The 23,693-nt window shown below is 42.9% G+C and overlaps 1 protein-coding gene across 2 annotated transcripts in view; it reads right to left on the bottom strand.

Moving 5' to 3' along the window:
- The window catches only part of RHOT2 (ras homolog family member T2), a 332,445-nt gene that overhangs the window by 3,998 nt on the left and 304,754 nt on the right, over window positions 1-23,693 (bottom strand). For both annotated transcript variants that reach the window (XM_085628143.1, XM_085628144.1), the window contains exons 17-18: window positions 19,972-20,094; window positions 19,444-19,646 (exon numbers count right to left, since the gene is read on the bottom strand). In XM_085628143.1, coding sequence (XP_085484269.1) covers window positions 19,444-19,646; window positions 19,972-20,094 — 326 coding nt within the window. The remainder of the gene's footprint in view (window positions 1-19,443; window positions 19,647-19,971; window positions 20,095-23,693) is intronic.

Raw genomic sequence — 23,693 nt, 5'->3', positions numbered from 1 at the left:
CTTCCTCTAGAACTGTTGGCGCTAGGGGGCATCGCTTGGCTGTCTCACCTCTCACCACCCCCCAGCCCGCACCATCTCGTGCCCCTTGTATCTACATCATGTGGGCTCCACTCCCTTGCCTCACACGTCTTATTCCCAAGGACTGGGGCAGTGGCCTGCAGTTGGCTCCAAACTCGGCACTCTCGTAGTCTGTATATCTACTGCCCCACCTACTATGCCAAGGGGTAAGACCACCTGGGACAGCTCCGTGACCTGCCTTTAGGCTAAAACTACCATAGCAGACATGCGTGGTGGGAAGGATTTCCACGCACAGGCCCCTGCTCCCTCTCCAGCTCACAGGATTATATGGAAAAGTTCCTGGCAAACATCCGCCAGGAGATCGGTTCTTTGAAAATTGACTTTAAGAGGGGTCTCAACGACCTTCGAAGAGATGTGACAGCGATGGGTGACAGAGTGGATGACCTGGAATACACTGTTTACGCGCATGCATGAGGCGGGTAAAGAGTAACTTAGGTGAAGAGTCAATGCACCAGAAGAACAGCATATTGAGCTCCAGGCCAAGCAGGAAAACGTAGAGAAAAAGGGCCGACGCCACAACCTGCGATTTCGTGGAATCCCCCGTGGGGCGGAGGGAGAGGACAGCATGTCTTTCACCAGGGACATTCTGGGGGCCATCAGGGGTGACGGGGGAGTGGGGGGTAATTCGACAGGGCACAAAAAGTAGTGGCCATGCCTGGGCTTCCTGATGCTCAACCGACATTCTCATCAGGGTCCACTTTTTTCAGGATAAAGATGCAGTGCTCAAGGCTGTGAGGGGGGGGGGGAGGGGGAGGGGGAGAGTGTTCCGCAGCCCCACCATGCATATTTACCAGGACCTCTCCCCCTTGACTCTGAAGAAGAGATGAGATTTTGAGCCCGTCACAAGGCACTTGCGCGCCCAGGGTATTAAATACCAATTGTGCCACCCCTTTGGCCTGCTCTTCACCTGGAAGGGTACACCACACATGGTCCACTCACTCGCTGAATCCAAGACAGTCTTCCGCCTCCAGGAGGATTCTACCAGCAGAGACACCTCGCCCGCCTTTTCAGCATGCCCAGAAGCCTGGCGGCCCAAGTGGCATACAGTTCAATGATTTGGCCGCAACCGTAATGAAGGGGCGTTGCAGGCCTCCAACACGGCGAAGGAGACATTATCGCACAGCTCCAAAAGATGAAACAGGAGCCCCCAACTTCCTCGGCCAACGAGACCTGACTGACACAGAACAAGCTCCTGTCCTGCCCCAGTTCTCACCAGCCTATCACATTTCTTCACACATTGCAAGGCTCATGGCCCGGCGCTCAGACTTTTAAAGTTTGTTATTGATTGTGATTTTCTCTCTCTGCCAATTTAGGGTTTTTCTGCCCTATAGAATGCTCCCTCGCAATGTTCCCGACCTCTTGCTTCCCCCACTGGGCTTTCCTCCATTGAGGGCGACACATCTATAGGGTCGGGAGATTCTCCAGTGGTTCTTTATGGAGAGGTTCACTAGGTTGGGCCCAGTTGGCCCTTTCAGGTCTCCCTTGCTTCACTCTACTCACATCCTCCCTGACAGGTCGCCACGCCGTCCCTTGAATTCCCTCTGGGGCCAGAGAAAAAAAGAGGGTGGGCTCTTTTCTCCAGCTGCCTTCCATGGGGTGGTCGGGCGCCTTCTTCGCTTCGGGCTATACTAGCTACTTCTCACATGGGTTCCTCACAATATCTGAAGTTACTATCCCTTAATGTTTGTGAGCTCAACTCCCACAGCAAATGGCGACAGAACTGGTGGTACCTTATCTAACATGATCCTGACGTAATCTTCCTTCAGGAAATGCACCTGCTTAGAAAGGATTGCCACCGCATGGGGCATCCTAAATACCCCCCGCACTGGTGTCTCACCCAACAACTCCTGCAGGACCCGGTAAATACGGCAATATTCAAAGACGCCATCACCAAATACTTTAAACTCAACTCCCTTCCTGTCACTTCCCCCCACACTCTGGGATTTGTTCAAGGCCACAATCTGAGGAGTGATGTCCTCTATCTCTATAGCCAGGGCTCGTCAGGCACGCCTATTTTAAAAGAAACTCACGGAAATCATTCTCTCACTAGAACAATCTGACAAGCAACATCGTACACTGAGGGCCAAATGGCAACTGTCCATAATAGGTGGTCAGATAGGTGCACATGTGAGTTAAAGAAGTGAAATGTAAGATTTCTCAGCAGGGAGGAAGTGACAAACAGGTATTCGATGCGGGAATAAGATAGGTGTGTTAGTGGAATGTTTGGTCCTTGTTTGAACAGAACCTCACTGCTTATTCAAGGAGAATGGATTTGTGGCTGGAGTTGGTAAGATGGATCGTCGTACAACATTTCTGGTATGCCTAATCCAAGTAAGGCCCTCAACTGGAAGTAAATTCTGGCCACAAATGTCATCTTGTTTGTGATGTGGCTAACAATCTTGTTATTTTAGGTCTGACTGAATGGTCTGGAGAGCATAATCACAATGCTTTTCAAAGAGGGTGTGAGCATTAATCTGCATATCTATGAACTTAGGGCCTGATTTAGATCTTGGCGGAGGGAAATAGTTCATCACAGGTCTATAGAGGCGATAGGGAAGGCCTGAAAAAGTAATCTAAGGAGCTGACAGAGGCTTCTGTTTCTCCGGTACTTTTAGCAAAGAGGTGCATATCAATAAGAGGTATCAGCTGCTAGCTGGAAACTGAAGGATTGCATGTCAAAGTATCAACCACAAAAATGAAACAATATTGACAGCAAAGCATAGAAATGCACAATATCATTAAGGGATTATAGGAGAATTCATATTTACTGTTATCACTCTACATCTATTTACCATGTCAATATCATGCAAGTCAATATCTTGCACTTCATACTTCTGCAGTTAGATATCTTAAAGTCATTATTTTAGTAGAACACCAGCTTTCTGATAATAAGGAGGCCCTTCAACAATGCACATTTTCTGATTGTGAGCAAGATGTTGGGCGAGTGAGGATAAAGGCTGGGATCGACAAAGTTATGAACTAGGAAGGATAATTTTTTTCGACAAGCGTATCCTCAAGACTGACCTGGAGGTGATTGAGGTCCGCTTCGTGCACAAGCCGACTGACTCAGAAACAGTAGATTTGCTTAAGTTAATCAGTTTTGGCATCTTATTCAACCACAACTGTCTTTTTATTGAGGAAGTAGACTTATCTGCAAAAGAAAGCATTTCCAGGTTTAAGAAATGTTTTTGGACACAGAAAGAGGAAGGGCACTCCTGGGGGGTTTCACCTCATAGGAATGGGATGCTTTCTTGCTGAATGCAAAGTCTTCTCTCCCTAGCCTTCAAAGGTTTATTTGTAAGGAACTGTCAAAGGTTGCCAATCCTGTGGCACATGCTGCAGGTGCAGCAACTGATACGTTCCTCAAGTTGACATCCAAAACATTTTCTTGATATCACATGTTTTAAATGGAGAGCTAGTGGATTCGTTTTAATGAATGTGTCCTTGTGTAATGCAACTGGTGCTCATATAAAGCGCTCTGATACCTTCTGGTCAAGTTCGCGCTATATTAAACTGTGGGGGCGGGGATATGTTAGGAGGGCATTTAGCTATGGCTAGTAAATGCAGCAAGGCACAAGAGCCTTCCTTTGGCACTGAAGTATAGTGAGAAAACTTCACGGCGATACATGTGAACAGCTACCACTAGAAGTGGGGACAACCAAGGAAGACCTAAAAATAAAAATGCCGCCATCATGTAGCAAAGGGTTTTTAAGAAGGGATATTCTTCTCCAAGTGATCGGATAGATACCCAATATTTGTCCCAGGAACTCCTGAAAATTATAATGTCTTCAAAATGTTCATTAAGAATTATAGATTGTTCCATAATATCTCTCCATCCAACTCAAACGTTCAGCTCCTCAGGCTCACACTGGGGAGGAGTACCTTTGATGTAGAAACAAAATCTGCATTGGCATCAATATTTGTGAGTTTGCAGCAGAGCGATACCTCTAAGTTCAGTAGAGTCATAATGCAGATTGGAAGATGCCAATGCAGCTGCTCCTGAGACAAAGAAATCAATACAACCACTACTTTAATAAAGGACAATGGTGTCTAGTTGATAAGCAGGGGTTAAGTGGATCTAAGCCTTAATAGGAGAAGGGGTGAGCATCAATAAAGGCAAATGTGCCTTAGATATTTTTAGACAGTGGCAAAGTCCTGCCCTCGAAGTGCCTTCCCATAGCAGGATACTTTGAAGAAAATTATAAAGGAACCTTAATAACATCACCTCCTTCGGGTATAAAGTAGGCCTATCATCTTTTTAACTAATCTGGCATTCTTTCACATGATGCAGTTTGTTTTGAACAAGCAACAAGATTTACAGACATTTGGTTCTTAATCAAAAGACAGTCTGTGCACACTGTTGTTGTCCAAGTTCGAGAATTACATCATCCTCTTACAAAACGTAAGACTGTCAATTCAGTGTCACAAAAACAAAATCCAAATCTTAAAGTCTAGGAATTTAGATTTAATTTGATATACATCCTGTCTTCATTGACCACGACCTTTATACAAGAACATGTAGTTGACGAACGTAGAGGAGAGTCCTCAAAGAAGAGAAACCACCAGGAAGAGTCCCATAGGATAGAATTTTAGTGGTTAAACAATTTAATATAAATGCTTCCAGGACCTTGCCTTTTGCTCCAGTAGAACAATACGAGATAAACAAACACACAATAGAAAACATAAGCTGTTATAATAATAAAATATGGGTCAAAAATGTTTCCATGATTCTCTGCAATTAGACTGCAACATGTCAGTTTCTCTCCATGCATGTCTCATTTCTTTCTTTGCTCGGGGCACAGAAGCCTCTCTTTCACAGTATTTGCCACTCTGTCAGAAATGTTTTTACCTAATTAGATAGCTCTCGACCCACTACTGTGCCATCTGTCTAGCTGAGCCATCAACGTTGTTACAGGGTAAATAAAACAGAACCCTCATACATACCCACATGATCCTGTCCATGGTCTCCTTCTAGCTCTCGCCATCTTGCCTTCTGGTTCCAGGTCAAATAAATTTACTCAGCTAGAGTAATACTGTCTCAGACATAGTGGGCTTGAATGTGTCCCCAGAGTAATGAGTCTCAGACCGAACTGAATGGCTGACATTTTACACAGATGTATATACTTGGACTGAGACCTTATTCCCTCATGTTCTTTCCAGGTATGGTCAACCATATTGATCTGCATATGACTTCTGGCATTTCAGTGCAAATGCCACAGCGGCCAGTTGACATCCATCTTGAATGGGATTGTAATAAAAATCAGTCTGCAGGGCTATGCTTGGGCAGCCTCTTGGCAGGTGGAGCACCCTTTTCCAGCTATTTCTCTTGTGGGGGGCAATTCTGCTGCATTTTTATCCACGCTCCAAAGTACAGCCCAGTAACTGATTTGGCATCCTACTTTTGCTTGCCCTTCTTAAAATGTAGAGCTGCCAGCATTCCTAAAAGGCTTCCTTTGTGACCTAAAGTTCATAATCTTTCATTTGTTTGGTATTGATCTTCAGTCCATTTGCAGTGCAGTCGCCCTCCAAGGTACATAGCTGAATATGTAGCCTTTTGGGGTTGAATCAATCAAGATGGTGTATTTCACGCTTAAAAAGGCTAATACCTGGAGACTGCTTATGGCTGAACATCTTGGCCTGCTGCTAGGACTTCTCTATGTCATTCTTACCGTATAGCAAAAACGCAGGGGGTGGAGAAGGGACTAGAAGATACCTTTGCTAGACCCCATTCCAAGACCTCCCTTTTTAGATCCTTCTTATGTGACAATTGGTTCCTGAGTAAAGCAATTATGACAATAGAAAATAGTGCAGTGTCAATTCTGAATTTTTCAATTTTTTATACATTCTTAGCCTTGGAATCAGGTTGAAGTGAAATCCAGAAATGGACAAAGAAGGGCATCTGTCTAGGACACTATATTCATGCATGGTGTGCATGAAGATCAATGTTTTAGAAATGCTGGATAGCTCTCGTCTAAAGCCCTCTTGAATAGGGTTCAATACTTCTTACTCCTCTACCCATTATTCCTTTGCTTTCAGAATTGATTCACCATTTCAATAAAATCAATAAAAAAAAGAATTGATTCACCATATAGTTTACAGTCCATATTAATGAAGCTTATGAGTCTGAATGATTTGGATAATTTCTGGAGCCTTTAATGCTGCATTATATTGTTTTATCATCGAGATATAACACAGGGCTTCAGTACAGCAGTAAGTACAATGCCAATTAGAGTAATTTTTACTATCTTTTTTTATATCATCATTAGGGCCATAACAGTTACAGGTACGGTTTGGCAGTAAATCTCTGAAGATGCGTCTTTGGGCGTCCACAGGCCTTATATACAGATTCTTCTGCTTTGGTGCTGTGGTCCAAGTTACACAGCCATTCGTTTAAGGAGGTGTACCGTCTGATCCTCAGTACCTCACAATATATCCCTCTTTGCTATTATCATGCCTATTGTTCCCCTAGGCCCTCCCCATTTCTCCATTATCTTAAACAATGTTGTTATAATTGGCTTTCCTATTACCTGTGTGAAGTTGTGGTGAACTCAGGACCAGTAGCAATCAACCATCGGACTTCTCCATTTGGTGTGAAGGAAGGGTCCGATTTTAGATTTGCACTCACTGCAATTTGGGTTTGGGCTCATTCCCATTTCCTTCAACATTTTGGGGAGTAGAAAACTCTGTGGTAGTATTTCAACAGTATCACGAGGACAGGAAATAATATTATAAATATGTGTACCGCAATAATGCCCTTTTTTCCACTGTGCATCTTACAAAGTTCACAGATGTTGCTCCTATTTAGTTCAGAGTTGCTTCCATGGGTCGGGAGTATTCAATATTAGGGATCTATAGATTCTGAACATGCCGTCCTTGCCCAGATGTTCCATTGTGAGTTTTGGCGTTAAAGGGCTGAATTCAGCTTCTGTTCATAGTTTGTCTTTATGGGCTCGGTATCTGCAAACATCAATAAAACTGGGATCTTTATAGTGAATAGTTACTATCAGCTGTTCAAAGGGTTTAATGTGATGATCTGCCTAAATAGTCTCACAAGTGGTAATTTCTTCCCACTGTAACCACTGCGTGCTCAGTGATCACTGCAGTGATGATTTGGGTTTGTAATTCCAGATTGAAGCCTTTTCATTCTTAAGGGACCTTGGGGTAATGTCTTTGGCATAAATCTGTATTACATACAAAAGCAGTGAGAGTGAGATCATTTTAATTACTGTGCTACAGCTTGCTATAGATAATTTGAGAGTATGCCAGAAGTCCATATCCCACCTCCGAGGTAGAAAGAGGGTGATATGTTGAGGTCCCAGTTTGTTTGGTCATCTCCTGCAATGTGCATGCCTAAATATCAGAAGTGTGAGCCGTCAGACACCTAGGCACCGGTGCATGTGCCTGTTACCCAGATTAATTCGACCAATGGAATGAAGAAAGAATTGAGTCTGGAAAATGAGCTCTAGGGCCAGGTTCAATATTTAAATACCCTCCTACCCTGGTTCCACAGCCTTCAAGGGTTGCTAAATCTTAAGAGGTTACAATTTTTGGAGAAGGTGTGTGTGCTGTGTGAGGTCGATGGTCCTCTGGTAAACTAACAGAGTCCATTAGTGAATTACAGTCACCTGCAACTACTGTCATGCCTTCAGAGAAGGAGAGTAATACCTTTATAGGTGTGTCACCAAACAAACTGTCAAGTGTCCATCATTCTCACCCTTCAAGAAGGGCCTCAATTGCCACAAATCTCCCTGGCCTATTGTTGTTTGAGGGGGCTGACCCTCAGTTTGAAGGATGTGTGTAGGAGGATCGCTATCCCACATAAGCCCCACTGAAACCCCTCATTGTAGGCTTGGTTTATCCATAGTGACTCTAAAAGCTGCTGTTTGTACCTAACAAGTGTGTTTCATGCAGGAGTAGTACTTTTGTGAAATCCCTCTTGGCATACTGGCATTTCGCCCCCATTTGGATTGGACTATTAAGTTCATTGACATTCCATTATATTAGTTTACATATACCTAACCCTGTAGACTGCATCTGGGCAAATGGTGCAAGTATTTATATTGTAGCCCAATTGTACTCTCTGTGTGCGGCTTTCCATCAATTTAAACGACTGAACTCCCTTTCCCCCAACTACCACAACCCTACACTTCTCAAACTGAAGTATCAGTTGTGCATTATAACTAACTGAACTAATTTGGGGGTGACTACCTAAACATGCTCTGGCCTTTACTAATAGGTAGCTATTACTAGCCAATAATTCTGGAATAGTGTATCTGCAAGTACTGCACTGCACCTCATTGAGTGTTGAGGCAGTCTGGTTGGGCGGTGGGGAGAGACATACTTGCTGGCTTCAATGGAGCTACTATGTACCTCTGCTATACTAAACGTAGGCTTTGTTTAGGGATGGCCCAGGCAGGGTATTCCACTGCGCTTGTCGCCACTATTTTCAAATGTAAGTGTGTCTACTTGCTGGATAACACCTCAAGTTATAGCGCCAGTCTGTTGTCTTCTTCGGATTTTGTGCCCTTTTGGGAGCAGGGAGGCGTTCCATTTTTGAGTTGCAGGAAGTGATGGTTGCTCTTCTGATTTGAGTTTGTATGCTCTCCTCTCCTCAACCCAATCCCAGATGTCCTCCAGTTTCTCAAAAAAATAGTATTTACCTCGGTGTATTACTTTCAACTTATCTAGGTAGAGGAGCATGTAGGTAAGTTGCATTGATCTGAGTTTTTGTTTGACAGCTGTAAATAATTGATGTTGTTGTACTAGGGATGTAGAGACTGGGGGAAAAAAATCTTTGATGATTGTATGTTCAGGTCTTGGCTGAGAAGTGCTGCCCGGAGAAGGATGTTGTGATCTACATAGCTCAAATTTCTTGCGATCATAGCCCGGGGTAGAAGGTGGGAGGGCACCAGGTTGGTGCTTAGGCACAAGAGCTTGACGTGCCCTTTCTATAAGGAAGCACACTAAGACACATAATGGGGGAACCCAGGATATAACCATGTTGTTAGGAATTGTTGGCAGTCAGGTTCCGTCCAATGTCTCTGGAATGCCTGCGAGTCTGAAGCTATGCAGACTTGTTACCTCTGTTTGAAGAGTCTTCTGTTTGTCCTCCGTCGCAGAGATTTTCCATTTGCATTCTATAACATGATCCGCCACATTTCTTAGGTCTTGGCTTAATAGGAAGACCTTTATTCCCAAACCTTGCACTTTGTTTTCTAGGGCTATGCGGCTGTCGATGAGAGGAACATCCCAGAGGTGGCAGATACAATGTCTATATCGGTGTGTGGTGTCTTCATATATTACTTCTATGTATGCAAGTTCTATAGAACATAGAACTTGGAATGTTCTTGGTTTCCCATCTGACAGTTGCTTCCCAGCTGCTGATGGATGAGTTGTTAATATTAATAAATCTTCAACGTGAACCTACTTTGTGTATTTGTATACTTTAAGACATTTTACTGGCGACGAGGATGGGATGTGGATATCGAAGGAGCAACTCAACATCAGGCAGAATATTGAAGGGAAATTAAAGTCGCTGCTGCTAAGGTAACTTTTGTAAGAAGACAACATTGTACAAGTGAGCCAAGGATTTGTCATTCTAAATTGAAGAGTGAGTGTGGATCGGACTCGCAAGGTACTGTAAATCCATAATTTTTAAAGTGGTTGTGTAACATTTTAGCAAGGCACGGTGGTTTGAAAAAACAGCGCAAGGACGCAGCGACCGCTCTTTTCAAGCCAAGGCATCGCGATCGGCATGAATGTTCTACCGGGCGCGTGATCCGCAAGAGTAAAGCTCTGCGCGCGCTCATGACAAAGAACAGGATTCTTTGAAGTGCTGTTGCGTGTATTGAAAGATAAAGGAGAGGAGAAATTATAATAAATATACAGCGTTTCATTTTTTAAAAGATTGAAAGATTACCGCACTGCTTGACGAACCGGCTAGAGTCTCTGGTTACCTTTTGAACTCATGTCGGCAAGAAACTAAGAGCTCGTCTAGGAGGCCAATCAGGAACGCGTGTGTGTCGCGTGGTGCTGATTTGTAAAACTACGGTGACACGTACACCAGGAGGAGTTTCTTCAATAAAACTTTATCAACACACAAGGAACCAACACAACAAGTTGAAGAATTTGTGTCACGTGTGCAGGGAGAATGATTTAATTATAGTTCTCTCTTTATTATGTGCACACCAACCAGTCTCTATTTTTAAAAACACAAATCAAAAGTGAAATAGTATAAAGTAAATACATTTACAACAAGTTGCCTACGATGATAGGAACACCTGTGTCTTCATCGGTGACAGACACACCATATTTGTATAATATTATATTGTATTGTGTTGATTTTTTTTGGGGGGAGTGTTTTATCGGACAGTGCATAATTTTCAGAAACTTTTACTTTATATCACATTAGTGTGTCAATAATATCTAACTGTAAAGGATAATTTTTGGGCTTCATGCAAAATGTAACTGCGCCTCCGTTCTTTTTGAGCAATCCAGTCAAGCCACTTGTTAAATGGAACAAGTAGAAAATGATTTTTGTACATTATGCTAGGGTTTGTGGAACAAATTTAAGTGCAGATAGGAGACATTCATTACTTTTACACTGCCTAGGTGGGGTAGGTCAGGAGGTAATAGAAAATGTACCTGATCTATCTGCTGAGCAACAGAGAGGGTTAAATGAATATGAAATATGCATTTTGCAATAGGATAAGAATTATTTGCCCAGAGTCAGCACAATTATGGAAAGATACCATTTTGGGTTAAGGGAGCAAGGAAAAGAAGAAACGGTAGAGGATTATTTAACAGGGTTAAGAAAGTTAGCATCTAGTTATAAGTTTGGGGCAGCTAACGAAGAACGTATTTGTGATCAATTTGTTTTAAAATGTAGAGAATATAAAATTAGAGAAGAGTTATGGCTAAAGGATGAACCTCCTTTGGAGGAAGTAATATCTATAGCAAAAAGGGTTGAACACATGTTGAAATGTGTTTCTGAATTAAAGTGTGAAAAAAATAAAACCCAACCTACTGTAGACGAAATACAAGAAAATATATGTCTTGTTAAAAGTGAAAAAACATCCTCTAAAGAAGTGGTGAAGGACGACGCTTCTAAGAACTCTTTTGAATGCTTTCGTTGTGGCAGACCAGGTCCCAAAGCCAATTCAAGATTTTGTCCTGCTTTGGGAGTTGTCTGTCATGGATGTGGAAAGAAGGGGCATTTTATAAATTTTTTGTAGATCTTAACAAAGAAAAATTCAAAATAAGGATATAAAAGAGATAATTTGTCAAGTTAGTGAGAGTAAATGTACTGATCATCCAGTTGGAAGCTTAAGGGTTGATGGGATTGACCTTGAAATGAAATTTGACTCATGTTCTCATCTTACAATAATTTCAAAAGAAACATTCTGCAAATGGTTACAAGATAAAATACAGTCTACACAAGATGGATGTAAATCCAGGAGGATATGGTGGACAACCCATTAGTATGTTGGGGTATTTTAATGCATGTATTGAGTTGGAAAATAAGTTGATTGTTGGAAAGATTTGTGTGTCCAAACAAGGTGATGCTTTACTTGGATGGCCACATCAACGTTTGTTGGGGGTTACATTGAATCCAAATGCTGAGCCTCAAGTGCAAATTCAAGGGGTTGAAAACAAGTTAAATGATTTTGTGACAGAATTTCCTGGTTTGTTCAAAGACGACTTAGGTTGCTTGAAAGGGTACAACCATTGTATCAAACTAAAAAGTGGAGAAGTGCCATCAGTGGCTAAAGTGAGAAGGGTTCCCACTGCGTTACAAGAAACAGTTGAACATGAATTAGAAAAACTTCTCAAACAAGATATTATTACTCTTGTAGAAGCATCTAAGTGGTTGGCACCAGTTGTTGTTGCAAACAAACCTAATGGTGATATAAGACTTTGCGTGGACCTAAGATCACTTAACAAGGAGGGGGTTGTTGATAAATTTCCCCTGCCTAATATTGATGAGATAATGTCTACATTAAGTGGTGCCAAATTCTTCACAACTCTCGATCTTACTCAGGCATATCATCAGATAGAGCTGACACAGGGTTCACAAGACCTGACGGCATTTATCATTCCCATGGGTGCTTTCAAGTATAAGAGAATGCCGTTTGGTCTAGTGTCTGCTGCTTAAGTTTTTCAGAGGGTAATGTCTTTTATTTTAAAAGGTGTGAAAGGGGTCAAGTGTTACCAAGATGACCTATTACCATTTGGTTTGACTCAACAGGAACATGATACCAATGTGAGAATAGTCTTGGAGAAACTTGAAAAAGCTGGTCTCACATTAAAATTTGAAAAATGTAAGTTTTCTGTTCAAGAAGTAAACTATCTGGGGCATTGTATCACTGCTACAAGTATTACTCCTAAGAAAGAATAGGTTGATACCATTCTCAAATTATCAAAAGGATCAGATATTGGATGAGATTCTGGAAGAGGAAGTCAGTGTTTGTGAAATAACTTCTGGTACTATAAAAGAAAACGAGTGGAAAGAAGAGATACAAAAAGATAGTGAGATAATGAAGGTTATAAACATGATGCAATTGGAAGTTTTGTTTGACAAACATTTTGAGAATGATTGCTGATGAGCTCTCTGTTGATAAAGGCATTCTATTAAGGGGGACCAAGTTGGTTCCTCCTTTGTCATTAAGGAAGAAATTAATGGAGGAGGCACATCAAGGCCACTTAGGTATAGTAAAAACCAATGAAAGGTTGAGAGCTTGTTTCTGGTGGCCTGGAATGGATCTGTAAAAACCAAGGAAAGGTTGAGAGCTTGTTTCAGGTGGCCTGGAATGGATCTGGAAATTGAGCGTGAGGTTAGAGTGTGCTTGCAATGTAAGATCAGTGACAAAATTCTTACTCCTCTTAATTTACCCATGGTTTGTCGAAGGTTGCCTAATTGTCCCTTGGAGAATATTGCTATTGATATTGTTGCCCCACTTAGCGGAGAACATGGTACACCTTATTTAATAGTTTTAATTGATCTCTACTCCAGATGGGTGGAAGTTTCATGCATGTCAGAGGTAACTTCTACGTGTGTAATTTCTTTTTTGCAAGATGTATTTAAAAGAGAAGGATTTCCAAAAACTATATTGTCAGATAATGGACCTCAATTCTTTTCCAGGGAAATGAATGAATTCTTATTGTCGTGTGATATTCAACATAAAAAATGCTCAATTTATCATCCAGAGACAAATGGAGCTGTTGAGCGATTCAATAGGGTGATAAAGGAGAATATTTAACTGCCCAGAGTCAATTCCTTGAATTGGAAGGAGGAGTTACAAAAATGTATTCTGGCTCATCGTTTTACACCTCTACTCCGAAGTCTCCTTTTGAGTTGTTCAAAGGCAGGGCTCCTAAAACAATATTGTGCCCAAGTTGGATGACTTGGAGTAAAGGTGTAAAAGATAATAGTGTTTGTATTTGGAGGCAAAGAGAAGAGAGATTACAACTCAAGAATAAACTGAATTTTGATGAAAGAAAAAGGGTTAAACAGGTTGCTGCAAAAGTAGGTGATTTTGTACGTGTGAAAGCTCCTGTAGGTGCTTTGTCCTGGTCCAAATATACAGCTCCTATTCGTGTAGTGAAATGTTTTCGAAATGCTGTCAAATTGGAAGATGAAAGAATATGGAATCTGAGTTGTGTTGTCATTATCAAATCCAATCCTGGAATGGAGGTGAATGGAAATGACATACCTGATGTTTCGGATAAGTCATCTAGCTTGGATCCAAGACAAAGTGGTCGAAAGACATCTGTGCCATCTTATCTCAAGGATTATGTTAATTAGTACTTTTGATTGTTTTATAACTTGTTTATGTTTATCTTTTTCTTTATGCACTCAATTCAGTATTTCCTGTGCATTTTATTATTGGAAGGGAGATGTGTGGTGTCTTCAAATATTACTTCTATGTATGCAAGTTCTATAGAACATAGAACTTGGAATGTTCTTGGTTTCCCTTCTGACAGTTGCTGCTCAGCTGCTGATGGATGAGGTGCCAATATTAATAAATCTTCAATGTGAACCTAGTTTGTGAATTTGTATACTTTAAGACGTTTTACTGTGGTGCTGTCCTTTGCTTTTTTTCAGAGGTGCAATGGTTTTTAGTGGTGGGTTTTGCCTATTTGTCTATCTTATGTTGTTGGGATGTCACAGAAGCATGGACTTGACTTTCTGCATCATTTGTTTCAAGGCTAGCTTTGATCAGACATGGGGAGTCGGGATTGTCTTTTGGGTATTTACTTTGTCTGCGTTCTGAGTGGCTCAACAAGGGTCAGTGGAGCTCCCATAACATGTTAAAGATATGTTACAACTATGGACATGGTCTCAAAAGAAGTATTGGTAGTTAATTAATGGCAATGTTCATGATACAGTGCTGCCAAGGAATACACTGGCCCCATCAGGATTCCTTTATTGCCCATGTCAGTCTAGGCAAATGCTGGTTCCACATCAGAGGCACAACTAGAGACCAATCTCAAGGGGGGGGGGGGGGGGGGGCTCTGACAAAATATTTCAGGGGGGGGGGGGGGGCTGACTCTTCCAGCAATATGCAGAGTGGAGATGCAAGCAAATGATCTTTTAAAGACCTGTGAAGTACTCGGGTGCGGCTGTGTGGGTGGCTGTCTCAGCCCGGGCTGACACTCACGACGGGGAAGAGGGGGGCAGAAGCCCTTTGAGCCCAATCAATGTGCGTTGCGCGCCTGTTCCACACACTGCTTGCTGTCAAATTATCTTGATTTTTCCCGCCCTCTCCTGTTAGGTCAGAGTGCTGGACACCTAAATGTTTGCTCAACACTTTTGCAAAAGCACAAGAAAAGGGTTTGAAGGTGCGGTTTGGATGCAAGTCAGGTTTTCCTTACAGTTTATATGGGAGCAATGCATTTTCTCCTGTCTTGTCTCTGCTGTGTTTTAGCTTCCCGATAAGGGGTGAGGGTGCTGCACTGTTTGGTGCTGCTGTTTTGGCTTCCTGGCTGCAGGTGCTCAATCGAGTGGCTTAGGCATGCCCCATTTCTTAAACAACACAGACTGCGGCATCCTGGGCTATGTCCAAAGGGCTGTGCTTTCACCACACTCCTCTGCCTGTTATTCCCAGTATTCAGGGCTCGTACAGGGACACAGGTTGACAAGGTACGACAGGATCTTTCTCTCTGGTCGTACACCGTCCACCTTCCCTCAGACCTGCCGTGAACTGGCAGAGTTCCGTCACTTCAGAGCACTTCCCTTCCATCTTCACGGCTCCTCTTAGTCCACTGAACAGGAGCATTGACTTGCATTCTCCCAGTCACTGCACTTCTCTGTCAAACAAGCAGCACCTGGGCACCTAATCCAGATGGCTCATATCCATGGGTTTGTTTCTAGGGTGAAACTTTGGATTCTGTGCTGGCAAGGATGAGTTGGGATTGTTGTGAGCCTCGTCAGAACGCTATTTGGTTGCATCAGCTATCTTAGGCCATGCACACTCTGGTGCCTTTCTTATATAGAGGTATTATTATCCTTTTCGTTTATGTACACTATCTCAAGCACAACTCACTATATCCTGCTCTAAAATGCCTTTTATATTTCGATTCAACAGTTTGTAATGGGGAAACGTATCATAGGCTTAGGGGGGTTAGGCCAACTCCTCTTAAATAAATTGTAATCTACTATAGTCAATCAATCAATCAGCATGTGTATTATGCGCTTATCATCACAGGGGTATTCAGGCGCTGCATGGGGTGGGGCTATTCTAACAAACAGATCTTGAGGCCGCTCCTGAATTCGGCGACGGAGGTACAGGTTCGGAGGTGGATGGGGAGGTTGTGCCAGGCCTTGGCAGCGAGGTGGGATGAAGCCCATCCTCCGGCTAGAGTGCAATGGATACGGGGGACGGAGGCGAGGGCCAGAGAGGAAAACTGCAGGTGTCTGGTGGAAAGTCAGGCGGCTGTTTATGTTTTCTGGTCCTGTGTTATGGAGGGCTTTGTAGGAGTGTGCAAGCAGTTTGAAGTGGCATCTCTTCTTGACAGGGAGCCAGTGCAAACTACAGAGGTGGGGGGTGATATGGGATCGTCTGGGCAGGTCCAAGATTATTCTTGCTGCTGTGTTCTGGATAGCTTGGAGACGCTTGAGGAGGAGGGTGGTGGTGGTTCCGGTGTAGAGGGTGTTCCCGTAGTCAAGTCGACTAGTGATGAGTGCTTGTCTTCGGGAATCTGTTGATATCCATCTGAAGACCTTACGGGGCATTCGGAGGGTGCTGAAGCAGGTGGAAGAAACAAGAGTTGACTTGTTGTCTCATGGGGAGCTCGCGGTCGAGGAGGATACCGAGGTTGTGGGCGTGAGTGGTGGAGGTAGGTGCTGCTCCGAGGGTGGAGTGTTTGTTTCCCAGAGTTATTGTGCTTTTTGTATTGTCCTAATAGACATAGTCTGTAATTCTTCACTTATAACATCATATATTTTGAATATCTCGTATATTCATAAAAAATTTGTTTCTGAGATAAATAGTAATAGGATCTACAGTGCAAATGTTTGCACAAATCCATTAGTTTTTTTGCTTATTTTTTCATTGTTTTATTTATTTATATTTTACACAGTGTTGTATCTCATAAAATATCTCCTTGATTATCAATCAAATACTCCCATAATTCTCATCTGTAGTAAGTCAAAAATATCCATTTTATGTCACAAAGTTGTGTTTCCTCATATTCCTCCTTGGCCGACAAATCGAATACAGCTTGCAAGTCGTCTTTTTAATGGATCAAAATAGCCAACATGTGTTTTGCCCCTGCTTGGTCTGCAAGCCGGGGGCTTTTTCAAAGGTTAGAGGATGAAGGTCCTTGTGTTTTTTGTTACAGCGTCACCAAACAAGAACGCAGGGACACATAATTGAACAGGGCCTTATGCCAAAAACCGGATTACCATAAGACTCTTTGTAAGCACTAAATTGGATCATGTACGTAATACTATAAATGTATGTTGAGTGAACAACTAGGACAATACAAAAAGCAAAATAACTCTGGGAAACAAACACTCACTATAGTAGAGTATTATACTTTTCAATTTGGATGAGGGATAAGGTCTTGTAAACTGAAATCTCTGAACAGAAGGTGAAAATGGGCCCCCAGAGACTGCACTGCTGTTTGAAGAAGGGTTTTATGATAGGGCCTTACCCTCTGGTAGCTATGGGATAGCCTCCAGAACTTTGTTTTTCATGAAAATATATGCATACTTGGTTCTCTCATCTGATCCATCCCATACCGTTGTAGTCCTAGCATCAGTCATGGTTGTTCCCACCTCGCTGTTTAAATATCACACAGAGATTAGGATTAAAAAAAGGTTGGCCAAATTTCTTAAGTACTTCCTTGCATTCTGTTCACCTTCATGGCTTTTGCGATGCTGTTTTTCATTTTATTATATGCCCCTCTTGTAGCCAAATGAATGAATAGCAATTTCGATAATGGACTAGCACTTCTTCCAGGCAAGCACAGTTTGATTTCCCTCTAGCATGATGATATGAAGTTTCTTCATAATATCCAGTGTGTTTTGCTTCAATACAATACTCATTTGGTTTTAGATGCCAACATCTGATGCCAGTACACTCAAAGTTTTGTACTGAGCTCCTAGACTGCCTCGAAGTAGCACATTTCTGTAGTTTGGTCAATAGGGTTTCTTTTGATTTCAAAGTGGAGTGCTTTGTGGTAATACTCCTGTTTCCTCATTATGCCAACGTCTCATTTGTGGACTAATCGTCACTTTTTAACAGGATGTAATTGATTACAGTCGCCGCTCTCCTTGCAATACGAATGGGAATTCATAGGTAAATCTCCTCGTTGGAGTGTCTCACCAAAATCAAGCCTCCTCTTGTGCTGAAGCTCTCCAAATAGTTACCTCAAATATGCATTATGAAATGTATAGTTTGAAGATGGAATTCCCAAAGAGGTTTTAAACTAAACTATGGACTCTGGGTTATCTTATCCCAAAACCAATCTTGCTGTTGAAATCCCTGCACATGAGGAAAAATGGGTTGGTCTCTTCTGGCCTATTCATTGCCTCCCTAACACAATCTAACAATATGCATTAAGTGTCCCTATTGGCCTGCTGTCTATACACATTAATCACTCACAAGACCAGCTTGTCAAGCAAAGCGATGTCACACATTGTAATGTTGTTATCTAGGCCTCCCCAGTTCTTTACTCATCTGAAAGTACCCAACTCAAACGGCAATCTGGAGTCCCAGCTGCTCCTTGCTTTTGTTTCCTTAGTCACACATTTTGTGAATCTTGCATAGTCCATATTCCCCATGGTGCTGAAGACAAAGTTTCTTGCCAAATCAATATTTCATATGGTAGTCTATTGGAGTTAGCCCTCCCAGCTTTTGGTGAATAACTGGAATATTCCCTAAGACCTAAGTAGGATAGAAAAACATTTTGATTGTATCTTCAATGAAAGAGCCATGCTGCAGAACCACCTGGGACAGGATCAGCAGCTGAAATGGAAGCTGGCAGTGAGCAGCTCGAAGGAACTCTGGGGATTCTGGGATGTCAATGACAGATACAGACGGGATTCAGAACTCCGGAAAATGAGCCAGGATAAGAAGCATACGTCCCACCGATTTGGGTTACCCATCCGCAGCCTATTAATCTATTGCCCGCAAATGGCACCACTCTAACAGCAGAGTGCTAATTTTTCATTCAAGATGTGCCCTCTCCTAAATTCCTCTCTCCCCTCTACAGCCATCCTTAATGGTAGCTTACAATCTGTAATGTTTGCGTTCTATAAATCATGAACAGTTGTTATATTTAAGATTTGAAAGTTTGCAGTCAGGTTTCGAGTGCTCTTGCTTTTCTGGGAGATGGAACCCTGGTTCAGTGATGTCACACTGTGCTTTAGATATTATCTGGAGAGTCCAGACTGTAACAACGCTACGGAAAATGCAGAGAAACCAGTGTTTCTTTCAATCCAGGGGAGGAGCTAGAAGCATGCATCCTTTAGAACTACAGCAAAATGTCCAAATTTTGCAATTCATGTTATTCACCTTCCTATGAACCATCAACAGACAAAATGTCCAAGAGATAACAACTGGAAAATTAATGATTTCACACCGGCTGCTTATTCCAGTTTGATAATTTCCCCAACAGAAGTATACCTTCTGCTCTCGATATACTAGCAAAAGTTCAGTCACTTCTCTCTAAGTCCTGTCCTCTTCAGGCTTTGTATTTACGACTCTCTTATTTCATCAACATCCCTGAATAGCTTCCCACGTCTCTCCCAGTTATGCTCTCTACTCTGCTGCACTCAGTGAACCCTTCTCCCTCATGAAGTAAGAGATCTTCGCCATTGCCGTGTGCCCCCAATCAAATGACTGAACAGTTACTCACGGGAAGGCAGCCGCTGTGGCCAGCTTAGTATAGATGGTGGCATCTGGAGGTCCAAGGCTGTCGCAGGTGATGTGGAATGGTAGAGGTAGCCGGTGCTTGTAGCAGAACTCCGCCACAGATATTCCATGCTGCTGTTTCAGTTCGGGCAGGTCGCATTTGGAGGCCACAAAGAGGCAGGGGATCTGACTATCCATATAGTGTTGCTGGGTGAAGAGACAAAGAGTAAGTGAAAGTGTGTAACCCAAACAACACAGATTAACAAGCAAGACTTGCAAAGAGACAAACTTTTGTGTAGCAGTATAACTGAAAAGCAGGAGGCAAGCCAGAGTCCAGAGTGGACACATCAGAGATGTTCAATCCAGTGCCAAGATCACAGACACTAAATCATTTGGTCCCCTTTAGATGTCAAAGGTCCAAAGAAGCACCACAATGCAGATGTTAGGATCGCCAACATTGAGAACTATGGCCTATAGCTTCCCCATCAAGTAATACCCAACTGCTAGGCCTCTGGGTCAGGCAGGACGTTACCTTGTAAATACTGGCGCAGTAGTTGAAGGATTTTGGATCGTTGACATTGTACATTAGGCAGGCAACGTCACAGGCTGCATCGGCAGCCTTCAGGAACTCCGTGTCCACATCCACCTCATGGAGCTAGGGAGAAGAAGAACAAAGAAGTACAGAGATTTAACACTGAAGCCTGTAAAACTAGATAGGTGTAGCATGACTGGCACCATCCTGAAGCTGAAACCCAAAAAGCGTGATAACAATGATACCCAGTGACTTCTACTGGATAAACATGGATCCAGGATGTTGTAACCACTCTCCAATACCTGTGCCACAGTGTGGCTGTTCATATGTCAACATACAAATGCTCTTCAGAACCTGTGAGATTTCATAACCTACTTCTCAACACCGATCTAGATGAAGACCTGATTTGGAACATCTCTGTGCTGTTTATTCTCCAGATATCTTAGCAAGTGGATCTTCGAAGTGAAGTGGCCTCTGTGGAACCAATTCTTTTTTTGAGCCCACTTTTTGAGGTGGAAGAGAGGAACCCTTTCCCCCTTTAGAAGGATGCTGTAACAACTTTAAAAATTGGGCCTAACGCTTGAAGTTAGGATACTTAATAGAAGGCATATTACTTCAAAGTATTGTTTCAAAACATGTGTGGTGCACTCTCTCAAGTTATGACATCAACACTCACTGTAAACAGATACAAACACATTTAAGAACTCTTGTGAACCGATAATATTACTATGTACGGAAAAAAGAACTTTCCAAATAAACACTGGAGTTACACCAAGAGATTTCAGCTACTTACAGCAGCTGAAACCTCTAGATGAAACATAACAGATGTGTGCCGTCGGTAAGAAAAATATTACTTACCCTGTAAACATCTGTATGTAGCATGCAGTGCTATAGATTCACATACCCAGCATACTCCTGCCATCTAGTGTTGGGCTTGGACGTTTGCAAGCTGTTTTTCTTCAATGAAGTCTTTCGAGTCACGAGGTACATGGTCACACCTCCCTTAGTTGACAATGTGCATTGGCCCGACTATATGTTAGATTGTTTTTTGCACAGCAGGTGAGAGTAGTATGGAGCGGTAAGTGAACACTGTATGGTACACGTGTATTGCAAGAAGGAATGCAGTTCGGAAAGAAAAGAGATCTATGATCAGAGCCACATGCGTCCAGGGAAGACGGTGGGTGCATGTGAATCTACAGCACTACACCCTATGAAAAGATGCTTATAGGTAAAATGACATTTTATATCCGTATCATGTGCTGCTGCAGATACATATGCTCTGCATAACCTGTAAAGCAGCACCCTTCCACAAGTGGTGGCTAGCGCATGAATGATGCAGATGCCTAGAATATGGTCCTAATGACCAACTGGCAAACCATAGCCTATTGTCTGGCTAGGATATCCACACTATGTTTGGTGAAAGTGTTTATTTGGGATTGACTGGGTAGCTGCTTAAGATGTCAGCTAGGGGCCTATTGACCAGGAATACCATAGTTGCAGCCCTTTTACATGTACAGTGTGCCCTGGGTGTGACATGGAGGTTTCTCTTGGGTTTATGATAGTACGTTTGAATGCTCTGACGAGCCATCGAGCAAAACCAAGTTTAGATATACGCTGGCCCTTGTGACGTTTTGCAAAGGCTACAAGTAGCTGGTCTGCTTTGGGGAATGACTTGGCTCTGTTGATGAAATACATAAGAGCATGTTTAACATCTAGGATGTGAAGACCTCTCTTTGCTACCAAGTCTGGTTGGGAAAAGAAGACTGGGAGTTTTATCATTTGGTTAAGGTGGAAAGGGAAAGCCACCTTAGGAAGGAACTTCGTGTTAGTTTTAAGTACTATTCTGTCCTTGTGAACCTGAATCAAGGGTTCCTGAAATATGAGGGCTTGCTGTTTGCTAATGTGTCTAATAGAAGTTATTGTGATGAGAAAGGCCACTTTACAGGAAAGGTACAAGAGATGGCAAGGGTTCAAAAGGGGGACCCAAAAGTCTAGTAAGGCTAGGCTAAGTTTTCACATTGGGGCAGAGAGAACCCTGGGAGGAATAATCATTTTCAGTCCTCCCAAAAAGGCTTTAACCCCTTGCATGCCCGCCCCTTTCCCCGCCCAGTGCCGCGCCTTCCATTAGCGGGCGGAGTTCATAACGAGCTGGACTCGTCATGGGCACAGCGCCACCGCAGCCCATGACGAGTCCAGCTCGTCATGGGCACTGAAGGGGTTAATGACAGGTATGCGGAAGAGGGAAGAATGTTCACTGTTTACAAGTAAGCTGCTATGGCTGCTAGGCGGAGTTGTTTCGACGTACAGGTGATGGAGCAAGTAGCAGATTAAATCATAAACTGCAGGTTTAGGGGTCCAGGTGTTTGCAAATGCAGTACTGGACAAATCATTGCCACTTTGCAACATAGCAGGCACTTGTGGTTGACTTGGGAGATTCTGGTAGGACGTCCATGCACTCCTGTGGGAGTCATAGGTAAGGAAACTCCAGGACCTCAGGTGTCAAACTGCTAGATTAAGCTGTGTGATGGGGTGCCTGATCTAGTCTTGGTACCTGTTTAGAAGGTCCAGCCTGTGTGTCAGCTTTTCGTGGGGACTGACTGACATTTCGAGGAGTGCCTTTTTTTTTAACGCAAACTTTATTGCATTTTATCGATATACAACAGAATAGATTCACGTTTTTGTTTAATCATATCATTTAGAATATGAAATTTTTTATATATTCAGTTCGAGGATTTCAGCATATACAGTGGTTGGGTTACAAAGCAATATGCAATATAAACATCTTTACCCACCCACCCTTTGCTCCTGGTAATCGGACTGTGTCACCTGTTGCGAAATCTGTAATTGGGGAACTGTGTGTGCGAGAATTCATGAGTCTCCATGTGTATTACTTAGAAGACGCTGATTATGCTACTACTGTTGCCGCAGAGTGCATCAGTGCGGGGCTGGGCTGTCACCATGTAAACACATTTGAAGGTGTAGGATACCCCAAACCTGGAACAATGGGAGGGTGGGAGACCTCATCTACCTAAGTTGTCTATGTAGGTAGTTCTAGTTTATCCCTCTCCCTCCTCATCCTGCGCTCTGAACTCTTTTAGTAATGTGTCCCACTCAAGCGATATGTTTTTTTCTGCAGGCCTTTATATTCCTCCCGTCGTAAAGCTCCACTCTTACCCAGACCCCAGTGTACTAACTCTGCCATTGATCCACATGTGGATGCCTGCCGAAACTTCGGTTGCCTCGTTATCAGCCCCTTTGCCAACAATATGCTAAACCAATAAAACGGGTCATCACTTTAAAGCATTTGGGCCACAAACAAGGTCTTAATATACAGTGCTCCGATGTATTCCAGTGGTTCAGATCAAGACGTGGCTACCTGAAGGCCAAGTTTAGGAATTTTGCGTTCTTGGGGGTTGCAAAGAGGTCTATAGGCAGAGTGCCTTAGCATTGGAAGAAATGGAGCAGTACCTGTGGGTAGAGTTCACACACATGGACTTGTTGATGAGTCCTTCTGAGAAAGTCCTCCATGTCATTGTTCAGCCTGGGAAGTACTTTGTCATCAAGTGAATGTGGTGAGGGAGCGCCCAATGCCAGATTGTTTGTGCCAATAGGGCAAGAGAGAGAGAGCGCCCCTTTGCTTCTGCAGGTAAAACATGGCAGTCATATAGTCTGTCCTGACTACAACTACTTTGCCCCAGATGAGTAGAAGGAGGCCTTAAGAG

This window comes from Triturus cristatus, chromosome 10 (genome assembly GCF_964204655.1).
Source record: "Triturus cristatus chromosome 10, aTriCri1.1, whole genome shotgun sequence".
Taxonomy (NCBI): Eukaryota; Metazoa; Chordata; class Amphibia; order Caudata; family Salamandridae; genus Triturus; species Triturus cristatus.
The sequence above is the reverse complement of the archived record's forward strand: the minus strand, read 5'-3'. Positions and strand labels throughout refer to the sequence as shown.